Below are 12,596 nucleotides of genomic sequence, written 5' to 3'. Positions count from 1 at the left end.
AGAGGAATATTACACAGCCATTAAAAAGACTGAAATAATGCCATTTGCAGCAACACGGATGCACCTAGAGATTATCATACCAAGAGAAGTCAGAAAGAGACAGACAAATACCGTATGATATCACTTATATGTGGAATCTAAAATATGACACAAATGAACATATCTACGAAACAGAAATAGACTCAGAGATATAGAGAACAGACTTGTGGTTGCCTAGGGGAAGGGAAGGTGGTGGAGGGATGGATTGGGAGTTTGGGATTAGCAGATGGAAACTATTATATATAGGATGGATAAACAACAAGGTCCTACTGTATTGCACAGGGAACTATATTCAATATCCTGTGATAGCCATAATGGAAAAGAATATGAAAAAGAATGTATATATGTATAACTAGATCACTTTGCTGTACAGCAGAATTTAACACAACATTGTAAATCCACTAAAATTCAATAATTCAATAAAATTAAAAAATTAAAATAAAATACAGATAACCACACTCCCAAATTTTCAAACATTCTGCTGAAGTCCTCAATAGAACCTAGAATGTAAAAGAAGAAATAAGTGAGAATGAAGGTATAAATTTCAGGAGGGCAGGATCATGGCTTTTTTGCTCACCATCATATTCCCAGCAATTAGAATAGTAACTGGGACAGAAAAGGCACCTAATAAATGTGTATTAAATTAATTAGTAAATCAATGAACAAATGATGTGATTGAGCAAGTTAGTGATTAAGTCAGCAAGTAATGAATGAAAGACAGCTGTCCCTCTTTCTACTGACTACTTTCCTGGTGACAGTTTGAGCATCACCTAAATCATCAGCACTATAAAACTAGGAATATGATTTTGAATTGTATAATAAGGAAAAATATAATTATAACAAAAAATAAGAGAAGTCATGGTGATTTGTATTTAAAATAAGACTTTTATCCTTATTACACAGATAATTGGATATCTAATTCCATCCATATTTTATCTACAAATTCTAATACATTATTACCCATTACCAAGCTATAGCTAAATAAATGGAGTAGATCAAGAAAGAAGAGTAAAAATTAAAGCTAAGGTTGCTTCAAAACTTTTTTGTGGTAGACATGTGGTAGAATGGTGAGAAGACTAAAAGAAAACTGGGAGAGTTGCAGCCAAATGTTAGCCAATATTTGGAATGGTAAGAAAATACAAAAGTCTTAAAAAAGAAAGAAGAGGGGGCTTCCCTGGTGGCGCAGTGGTTGAGAGTCCGCCTGCCGATACAGGGGACACGGGTTCATGCCCCGGTCCTGGAAGATCCCACATGCCGTGGAGCGGCTAGGCCTGTGAGCCATGGCCGCTGAGCCTGCGCGTCCGGAGCCTGTGCTCCTCAATGGGAAAGGCCACAACAGTGAGAGGCCCACATACCGCAAAAAAAAAAAGAAAGAAGAGGGATAAGGAGGAAGAGGGAAAGAGAGAGAACAGACACATGTTCTATGTGTCTATGATGAAATACATAGTTTACTTTGTAAACTATGAGTTAACAAAAACAATGTAGTAGAAAAATATTTAAGAGCATTAAAAGTGTTCTCAATATATTATTAAGTAAAAACAAGGCAAGTTCCAAAACAACATATTCAGTATAACCTCCTATGTATTTAGAACAAAAATGATAAAGCCTATATTCCAAATACCAGACAATATTAAACTTTCCACTGCTATTTCCAAAATTTTTATAATGTTTATCTATTTCTCTTGTTCTTAAACTTTAAAACAAATAAATTCTAAGCAATGTATCTTTAGCTTATGTTTAATTACTAGTATTTCAACATTCATTAAACTACTATAATCTTTTTTTCCATTGCAAATAAAATGTGGCTATGGTGTCTAAACCACATTATAAGTTCAATAGGTTTGAGTGTGCAAGGTTAAGAACCTAACTACCATTTATAAGAATGATTCAGGGGTCAAATACGTTCCAAATTCCAAAGGGCTAACATAGAAAAGAGTATCTACAACATAGCCTAATTATCAATTGAGGGCAGTCTATGTATTCATTCCTGCCAAAAACATAATCTAGGAAGCATAATTCTCCTCTATGTTTGCTATACCAGCCACATTTCTCACCTCTGTGCTTTGGTTATGTTGTTACAAATCCCCTGAAATGTCCCACTCTCTGGACCTCTACCCCAATCTACTCCACCCCCTCCTCGCTTATTTTCTAAAAAAGCTTGTGAATTTTTAGAACACTAATCTTGCTTTCTCACAATTGGAAGATAAATAGAAACTTATTCATCAACTTCTATGATAAAGTATTGTGTTACATACAAAGCCTATGAATCTAACAATATTATTATAAGAACTAGAAATGAGTTACCATCCATAAGAATTATTAAACCGGATCCTTTATCCAGGACATCAGCAACAATTGCTTCACATTTTAATTTTCCTAAAATGGAAAGTAAAATAATAAATAAATAAATAAATAAGGAGACTGTTTTAAAGACCATAAGTTATATGAAGAAGACATGAAAGAAATTAACATAACTTCCACTGTAAGTTCAGCAAAACTAAAAAATCATGATTTAGAATAATTTTCAATATAATGTTGAATCATAAACATTAAAAGCAATCAGAATACCTGAGTCACCAAATCTGAAACATCAATAATTCTGATAAATTAGGTTGTAAAAAGTAACAATTTTCAATCATTCAATGAACACTTGTTAAGCATACAGCCAACACCATCTACCCCATTCCTTCTCAAATCTCTACTCTACCGGCTTCAATTAGACAGTGTTTCTTTCTAACTACTCTGTTCTTTTAGGAACTGTTCCATTATTTAACTGGTAATGTCTTGATGGATTAACAATTATTTGCGAGTGAACTCATAATCTTTTTCTCCTACCTGTTTTTCTCTTTTGTTCCCTATACGAATGAACGGTACTATCCACCCAACTGCCAAGCCAGAAACTTCAGCATGACCCCTGCCTCATAAAATAGTGTCTAAGTATGTGGCAAGACTTGAGTATGCAGAGACTGAGAGAAGCTAGATTATATGAAAAGTTTCTGATTTCATCCTGAAGTCTATGAACAGCCATCTGGGGTTTTTAATAGAGAAGTGACAAATACACTGGCATTTTGGAAATAATATTTTGGCTACAGTGAGATGAGCAGACCTGAAGGGAGCAAGAATGGAGGCAGAGAGAACACTTAGAAAGTGAGAGATGATGGTGGTCGAAGTGAGGTGGACAGAAATAGGATTCTAAATTATTGAAGGGAGAGAATCAAAGAACTTGGTACCTGCCCCCGTGTGAAAGATGGTAAAAGAAACGCTAAGGATATCTAGATTGCTGTCACTTTCACCTCCTAAATCTCTCTCTGCTTCTCCCACTTGTCTCCACCACCACCTTAGCCTAAGCTACCATCATTTCATTTGAACTACCACAACAGACTTCTAACTAGGTACCTGCATGTCCACTCTGACCAACTTTAAAACATGCTCTCCTATTATGTCTGAAGTTATTTTTTCCCAAAGTCAACCTGATTACCAACCTGATTATGCCAAATCCTTCTATTTTAAGTTCTAATGGTATCATGCATGTTTCATCTGTAATGTTTATCACATATAGTTGCAAGTGTACATTTATTTGTGTGGCTTTTTGATTATTGGCTGCCCTCCCCACCAACTAGGTTATATGCTCCATGAGGACAGAGTCCAGATTTGCTTCCATTCTCCATTTGTTCACAACCCTAGCAGAAAGCCTAGAAGTTAGGAAGTAATCAATAAATAATTGTCAAATTGCTGATGATCTCTTCAGGTGATCAACTCCACATCCAATCAAACACCAAGCCCACTCCCTACATATCTCTATAATTTCTCAACTTATATCCATCTTCATGCCCACAATCCTATTCAATCAACCACGGTCTCTAACCTAGATTATTACAACAGTCTCTTACAGAATCTCCTTCTCTCTATCTCATTCCCTTAGAATCCAAGCATTACAAACATGAGCCAGAGTTGATGCTTTCTAAAATCCACGTTTGATCATATAATTCTCTCCTTTCAGTCCTTCAGTGGTTATCTATTGTCTTTAACATAAAAGCCAAACTTCTTCACCTGACCACACACTGCACACTGCCTCAGATAAAAAAGGGCTGTGTGAAAACTCAGGCTGTTAACACTAAACTGAAGACTCAAACTGAGATGGTGGAGCAGGAGAACATGGAACTCACCTCCCCACCAACAAACACATCAAAAATACATCTACATGTGGAACAATTCTCACTGAAAACTAAGTGGAGACTAACAGGAAGACCTGTGCAACCAAGACTGTAAGAAAGACCCACAGGTAATTGGGTAGAAAGGGAAGAAAAGCGATCAGGTCAGGACCTGTGTCCCTGAGAGGGGACTCAGAGGAAAAAGGAGATTACACAGGAAGAGACCTTCCCTGGGGAGTAAGCACTTCAAGCCACATATTGGGAGCCCCAGCCCTGGTGTCCAACAAAAGGAACACGAGTCCCCTTGGCTGGCTGGAGGGCCAGTAGGATTAACAGGAGGGCTGTGGGAAGCCTGGACTCCGGGAGCACGTGAACACTTACGTGCTCCCGAGGCAGGGCAGAGAGGGCAGACTGAAACCACTTGGGTAGCTGACTGGTTTCCTACAACTGCCCTGGTCCCCAGCCTGAGCTGAGAGAACACGCCAGCACCATTTGCCTCGTGTTGCAGCTTCACACTCTGGGCTGCCGTGATTGAGGAAAAGGCTCAGCCATGAGACACTGAGGAGGTTCAAGCCCTAAGTGGCAACTGAGTAGCAAGGGGGCAGCCATTACTGGTGACTGCACAGGGGCCCCAGATCTCTGATGGTGGCCATGCCAAACAAAACCCATGCTCCGACCCTCACTGACTACCCACACCAGCCCCTCTCGCTCCACCACTGCTCCCCTCTGGGGTAAGGATGCCAGTGCTGGGAGGGGGGAAAAGCACACACTTAAAGGAAACTTAGCCAGCTCAGACCCAACCCTCAGGGCTTCTGCTCCAGCAACTTGGGACCTGCTCCCACAACAAACAGTGGGGTAACAGCCACTAAGCAGAGGGGAAGCTCTACCTAACAACTGCCTTGGCCCTACTCCTCCATCTCCAGCCCCACCCCCTACCAAGATGACAGCTGCCAGCACACCTTGAGAAAAGACATAAATTGTGCTCACATCAAATCCAGCTCTCCCATCAATGCCACTGGGCACAGGCAGACTGTATAGGGACACGCCCACAACAGAACACCCCTTCAAGACCACCATAGGTAACTATTTCACCAAATTTCAATAAAGAAATAGATAAGCAAAATAAAAAGACAGAGGAATCTGTTTCCACTGAAAGAGCAAGAGAAAACTCCTGAAAAAAAACAACTAATGAAACAGAAATAAACAATTTACCAGATAAAGAATTCAAAGCATTAGTAATAAGAATGCTAACTGGGGCTTCCCTGGTGGCACAGTGGTTGAGAATCCACCTGCAGATGCAGGGGACACAGGTTCGTGCCCCGGTCCAGGAAGATCCCACATGCCGTGGAAGATCCCACATGCCGTGGAGCGGCTGGACCCGTGAGCCATGGCCGCTGAGCCTTTGCGTCCGGAGCCTGTGCTCCGCAACGGGAGAGGCCACAACAGTGAGAGGCCCGTGTACCACAAAAAAAAAAAAAAAAAAAAAAAAAGAATGCTAACTGAATTAGGGAAAAGAATAGCTGAATACAGTGAGAGTTTTAACAAGGAACTAGAAAATTCTAAAAAGAACCAATCAGAAGTGAAGAATACAACAATTGAAAAGAAAAACACACTAAAAGGAATTAACAGCACACTAGGTGATACAGAAGAACACGTAAGTGATCTGGAATATAGAAGATGGAAATCACCCAATCAGAACAGCAAAAAGAAAAAAGATGAGAACATTTTAAGGGATCTTTGGGGTAACATCATGCATACCAACATTCCATTATAGGGGTCCCAGAAGGAGAAGAAAGGGAGAAGGGGGTAAAAATATATTTAATGAAATTATGGCTGAAAATTTCCCAAGTCTGAAGAAGGAAACAGATATCCAGGTACAGGAAACACAGAGGGTCCCAAACAAGACAAATCCAAACAGACCCGCACCAAGACATATAATAAAAATGGCAAAACTTAAAGAGAGAATTCTAGAGGCAGCAAAAGAAAAACAAAGAGCATATACAAGGGAATGCCCATAAGGCTATCAGCTGATTGTTCTGCAGAAACTTTGCAGGCCAGAAGGGGGTGGCATGGCATATTTAAAGTGCTGAAAGGGAAAAACCTACAACTTAGGATACTGTACCCAGCAAGATTATCCTTCAGAATTGAAGGGGAGATAAAGAACTTCTTGGATAAGCATCAATACTAAACCAACCCTAAAAGAAATGTTAAAGGGTCTTCTCTAAGTGGAAAAGAAAAAGCTATAACAAGAATTAAGTATCTATAGAAAAGGAAAAATCCCATTAGTAAAGGCAAATATATAGGGAATGCTGAGGCTCAACCACTTAAATAAGCTAGTATAAAGATTACAAAACAAAAAAGTGTAAAATCAAGTATAACTACAATAATCAGTAAAGGGATAAACATGAAGATGTAAACTATGACATCAAAAACACAGATGGGGGAAGCGAGTAAACAAATGTAGAGCTTTTAAAATGTGTTTGAACTTAAGGGACTACCTGGTTTAAAACAAATAAATAGAGTCATAGATCAACATCTATGAGCCCCATGGTAACCACAAATCAAAAATCTACAACAGGGCTTCCCTGGTGGCGCAGTGGTTGCGCGTCCGCCTGCCGATGCAGGGGAACCGGGTTCGCGCCCCGGTCTGAGAGGATCCCACATGCCACGGAGCGGCTGGGCCCGTGAGCCATGGCCGCTGAGCCTGCGCGTCCGGAGCCTGTGCTCCGCAACGGGAGAGGCCACAGCAGAGGAAGGCCCGCATACCACAAAAAAAAAAAAAAAAAAAAAAAAAAAAATCTACAACAGATACCCAAAAACAAAAGAGAAAGGAACACAAGCAAAAGAAAAGCATGAAACCACAAAGGAAAAAACTAAAAGAAGAAGAAAAAAACAGGGAAGAACTACAAAAACGACCAGAAACAAGTAACACTAACACTGAAACAGAACTATTCAGCATTAAGCAATACGAATTTTTTTTTAAATTAAAATCTCAAAAAACATTAAAGTACAATTCTAGCTATTTGCTGACCTCTGCATTATATAATGTGAAATGAAAAAGACTTTTTTTAAATTTTACCACCTTACATGGTCAGTATATAATTAATATTCTGACATCAGAGTAGCAACATAAAACAAATATATCAAAGTAAAGTGAAAAAATAATGAGAAGATTAACTGAACAAGTAAGATATTATTGAGAAAAATAAATTGATTATTAAGACAGCCTTGGTTTTACTTACTCTAAAAGAAAACAGAAAAAAGTTAATTACAAGACATTCTGTATCTTTTAACATTGTTTGCTTTATGAAAATCAGTACCAACACAAATACCTGAGAAAAGAATGAAGAATCATATTCGTGGGAATCATAACTGATTATACACAATCATTAAGTTTAGGACACACACAGAAAATGCTCCTTTCAATTGTTGACCAGATGTTTAGTATTTTGAAGTAATTTATTAAATAAGACTATTCAAATAGGACAAAGTTTAAGAGAACCAAAATAGGTACTAGTTAACATCAATCTACTCTAACGGCTGACATGCACATAAATAACTTATAATATAGTTTATTTAGGTTGCTCTATGCCAGTTTAACACATTGACACAGTTTGGAAGGTTAGTCAGACAATAAAACTATCAAGAACTCACCTGCTCTGGGAAGTGGTTTATATAACTCCAAGTACTGCTCCCCATGAAGAACCTACGTTAGGGTAAGCAAAATTTTATTAGTAGACTTTCTTTTTCCACAGCTTCTTCTGTGGATACCGCTTATCACAAGTGGCATTTCACTGTCCACATGTTCATGTGACTACTTCCCCCAAATTATTATTCTCAGTTTGGCTCCCACTCCTTAATTATATGATTCAGAAATAATCAGTCCCCCCAATCTAAAGACTGTCAGCTCTCTAGAATAGAAAAGATACATTTGTGTTCTTTCTTGACGTTCATAAATTTTTGTTGACTGATAACTGTGGATTATTTGCCAATGGAGACACTAAACTAGGCGTATTTCCAGTGCTCATCACTGTGCCTGGAACATAGCAGGTATCCAATAAATATCTATTGAATAAAAATGAACAAATAGGTCAGTACTATAAAGTAATTTCAGGTCACACCTGCCAAATACAAATGACACAACCAAAACATTAATATAAATCTTACAACCACATTCAAGTAAAAGCAATGTCAACATTTCCTTAGTGTAAGAGTAAATACTAAAGATCCTGTGCAACTTCACAGCCACTTAACCTCAATGTATCAGAGCAAGAATATAAAAATATATGTAGGAATACAATAGGACAGTAAAAACAAAACCTGACCTATATATCTGAATGACCACACTCAACTGCTATGGGACAGTTTAATTCCCAGTCTTCCTCAGAACCCAGCAGGGAAAAAGAAAAGGGGTGAGGGTAGTGATGGGAGGACAAACGAAGGACTGCCTCACTATCATACGACCTGGAAGCTCAAGGTTAGGAAGACTGGGATTCAAATCCCAAGAGGGCTATCATTCCCAGTGACAGATTTTGAACACTATTCATGATTTCCAACTCTGAGGAAGAATTCTGAAACATTTACTTTAATTGTTTGTACTGACATTATCCAAACAGAAGAACTGTATGCAACAAATACCATGGGAGAGTGACTAAAACAACAAACTGCCTGGCATCTATTTCTAGCCGCCCTCCCTAGTTCATCGAATACTTTAATAAAATAACCGTAGATTCTCATAGATTCAGAGCAGCAATGAGCTAATCGATCCTCCAGTAAATGGGTTCTCCAATCAGTCAAAATCACAGAAATCAGTTCAAAAGTCTACAATTCAACAGTTATCAACTCGACTCATGGCCTGACCCTTACTTCAAGAAATAAAATAACCCCAAAGACTTCTCACAATTGTTTGCTCCTTCCTTCTTGAAACAATTTATTCACTTTGCTTCTCAAATACCACATTCTCCTGATATTCCTCATACCTCACCATCCACTCCTTCCTGGTCTCTCTTGCTAACTCCTCCTCATCTCTTCAACCTCTCACCTCTCACCAAACTCAGGCTTTTCTCTACTTACATTCACACATTGGTGATTTCACCCAGTCTCATGTCTTTAAATCTCAACTTAAACGCTACGAATCCCAGTAGGGCCTCCCCCGCAAACTCTTAACTCACATATTTAACTGCCCACTTTATATCTCCACTTGAATGTATAACAGGCATCTCAAATCTGTCCAAAACCAACTCCTGATCATCCCCACCTTAAAGTAACTGTATATATCTATTTTATTATACATAGTAATATGTCATATGTAACTACTATACATACTAAATATATTGTACATAATTAATTATAAATATACGGGTATATATGCATATATATCATCCCAGTTAACCAGACCAAAAACCTTCATCCTTGACTCCTCTTTCTTTCCATGCATATCCAGACTAATGCTGGAATTACCATAATAAACTCCAAACTGGTTTCCCTGCTTCCATGCTTGGCTCCCATAAATCTATTCTCCACAGAGGAGCACAAATGAGCCTGTGAGTGAACACAGCCAGATCATACCACTCCTCAGTTCAAAGCACTACAAATGGCCTCCCATGTTAATCAGAGTATGAGCTGAAATTCTTATGATGACTACAAGGCCCTCTTCTCCTACCACTGCCCCCTTGCTCATTCTATAGCTGTATCAACTCCCTTGCTGTTCCCAAAGCAAGGTAAGTATGCACCTGCCTCGGGGCCTTTTACACCTGTTCTCTCTGCTTCAAATATTCTTCACTCTTGCTCCTTCATCACTATCATCAGGTAAGGATTATCATACCCATTTTATAGATAAGGAAACTGAAGCTTAGAGAAGTTATTTACCCTTGGTCAAATAGCAGGTAATGGCAGAGAGAGAATTAATAACATTATGCCAGGGTTATGGACTGTACACAATTATTGTTGTCGTCTTTTTGCTTGCCTTTTCAACTAACTCTCTACCCTTTTTTTCTTTTTAAGAAAAATTAAAAGACATGCTAAATCTTTATTCTTGAATCAGCCACTATAAACTATTGTATTAAGACACCACACACACACACACACACACACACACACAGCACGTGACATGTACCAATCATATTTAAAGAAAGAGAAGAAGAGCAAAATAAAGGTTGCTTATTATGCATACTTTTGCCAAGTTGACTGAAAGCCCAGGAATCTCTGCTAATCCTCCACCCATTATAGATTTCTGAGCTAGAATAACTCCGAAGGTAGGCAAACAGGAGAAATCAGAACTCCCTTCATAAATAAATTTCAAATCTTTCGGTTCCTTGATTGATGCTCCCACTCCAAGGGCATACATAATAGTGTCCAGTTCCGTATAAGAAGAAGAAAATGGAGGAAGTTTATGGCCAATAGCTCCAGCCTATGGAAAAATTGTAGAAAATTATTTTTTCACTGATATTCTTGTCAAATCTTTAAATTTCTGACTTTTCAAAACTATTAACTGCTACATACTTAGCTTTGTGAATAGAATGTCATTTTAGTGAATATGACAGGGTATCATAATTGTTTCACTATATTTTTTTAATAAAATCAATTATAATTATGGAAAAAGACTTCATTTACAAATAAGTACTTTTTTTCTTGCCCGCTTCTTGCTAACAGATAGTATATCTCATTTTCAACTTTCCTGTCTCTGATGATGGAAAAACCTATTAATACAGTGACTGTTAGCTACTCAAAATTACAAAAAATAAAAAATGTATTATAAACAGAGATAATGAATGGCTCTATAAGATCTATTTTATAAAAGTCAGTATAAACAGATGAGCAAAACACTGCTCAATGCTTGTAAATCAGACTCCCTTATAATGGTTTTGGTTATAATTAGATTTTACCATAAGCTCCTACCTAGGACTGTCCTTTATCTAATTGGATATTTATTTTTCTATTTAGTGATGACATGCCTAGCTAATTTGTGAAGCATATATTAGGTTATAAAAGAATCATGTCCAATTTTTGATCACTTTCATTCTAAAGCAAGAGTCAGCAAACAACAGTTGAGAATTAAGAATGGTTTTTACATTTTTTTAAGAGTGGTCTAAAAAAAGAAAAAGAAGATTACGTGTCAGAAACAGTACGTGGTCCATAAAGCCTGAAATATTTACCATCTGGCCCTTTACCAAAAAAGTTTGCCCACCCCTACTCTAAAGTAAAATCACATTTATAAACTGATCATATTCTCAGGGTTACAATTAGATTATTTATTTCATCACTATGTCTCCCCTGAGTCACAAAACACCACAATGGAATGTGTCAAATGACTTATTTCTTATTATTTATGCACTATAATTTTTAAAAAAAAAAAGAAGTACTGGAGGTAGTTAATGAGCAAACTTCACAAGAGCTATGACCACAGCTCTATTAGAATTTGGGAGACTTTTTACTTGCAGCCATGTTGAAATATTTCCAAAATACAATCTATCAGTGCTTTTCCTTAAAAGAAATGACTCAAAAGAGGCACTAAGTTAAATATCCTTTTCTAAAGAGTTAGAAAGTGACTGAAGGACGATTATCAAAAATGCTCCAAAAAACAAAAAAGACACTTGTTTATTACACTGAAGAAGAGAAAATAAAAGTTACATTTAATATTTCAGCCTTATGTTCATTCAAATTTTATAAACATTCAGTACATATTCTATAAAGTTTTATGGTCACTCACCTTTCCTAGTTAACAATAAATTAATAGCTTGGAAAAGCATTTTTTGCATAAAAGAAAAGAAAAAAGAAAAAAAGGAAAGAAAAGAAAAAAGTCTCCAGAGAAGGCAAAGCGTTAGGCTTTCTCTTCCACTTACAAATCCTGATGTAGCTGTTGATGTCGCATTACTGGTATGATTTGCCGAAACTCCTCCATCTGAATCTATTTTATTTAGAGCTTCAATTATACCGCCAACTGATTCTAAAAAAAGGAATAAATAACAATAATAATGCTTTTTTCCATCAACAGATGAATGGATAAAGACATATATACAATAGAATATTACTCAGCCATAATAAAAGAATGAAATAATGCCATTTGCAGTGACATGGATGGACCCAGAGATTGTCATACTGAGTGAAGTTAAGTCAGAAGGAGAAAGACAAATATCTATGATATCACTTATATGTGGAATCTAAAAAAATGGTACAAATGAATTTATTTACATAACAGAAGCAGAGTTATAGATGTAGAAAACAAACTTATGGTTACCAAGTGGGGAGGGAGACAGGGAGGGATAAATTGGGAGACTGGGATTGACATATACACACTACTATACATAAAATAGATAACTAATAAGAACCTACTGTATAGCACAGGGAACTCTACTCAATACTCTATAATGACCTATATGGGAAAAGAATCTAAAAAACAGTGGATAT

The 12,596-nt window shown here is 37.3% G+C and overlaps 1 protein-coding gene across 1 annotated transcript in view; it reads right to left on the bottom strand.

Annotated features, from left to right (window-relative positions):
- Window positions 1–12,596, bottom strand: part of HSD17B4 (hydroxysteroid 17-beta dehydrogenase 4) — a 90,953-nt gene that overhangs the window by 42,624 nt on the left and 35,733 nt on the right. The window contains exons 12-15 of the mRNA XM_007119311.3: window positions 12,032–12,135; window positions 10,363–10,599; window positions 7,845–7,896; window positions 2,344–2,415 (exon numbers count right to left, since the gene is read on the bottom strand). Coding sequence (XP_007119373.1) covers window positions 2,344–2,415; window positions 7,845–7,896; window positions 10,363–10,599; window positions 12,032–12,135 — 465 coding nt within the window. The remainder of the gene's footprint in view (window positions 1–2,343; window positions 2,416–7,844; window positions 7,897–10,362; window positions 10,600–12,031; window positions 12,136–12,596) is intronic.

Source organism: Physeter macrocephalus, chromosome 8, assembly GCF_002837175.3.
Source record: "Physeter macrocephalus isolate SW-GA chromosome 8, ASM283717v5, whole genome shotgun sequence".
Lineage (NCBI taxonomy): Eukaryota > Metazoa > Chordata > Mammalia > Artiodactyla > Physeteridae > Physeter > Physeter macrocephalus.
Note: the sequence above shows the minus strand (reverse complement) of the source record. Positions and strands in the feature narration are given on the sequence as shown.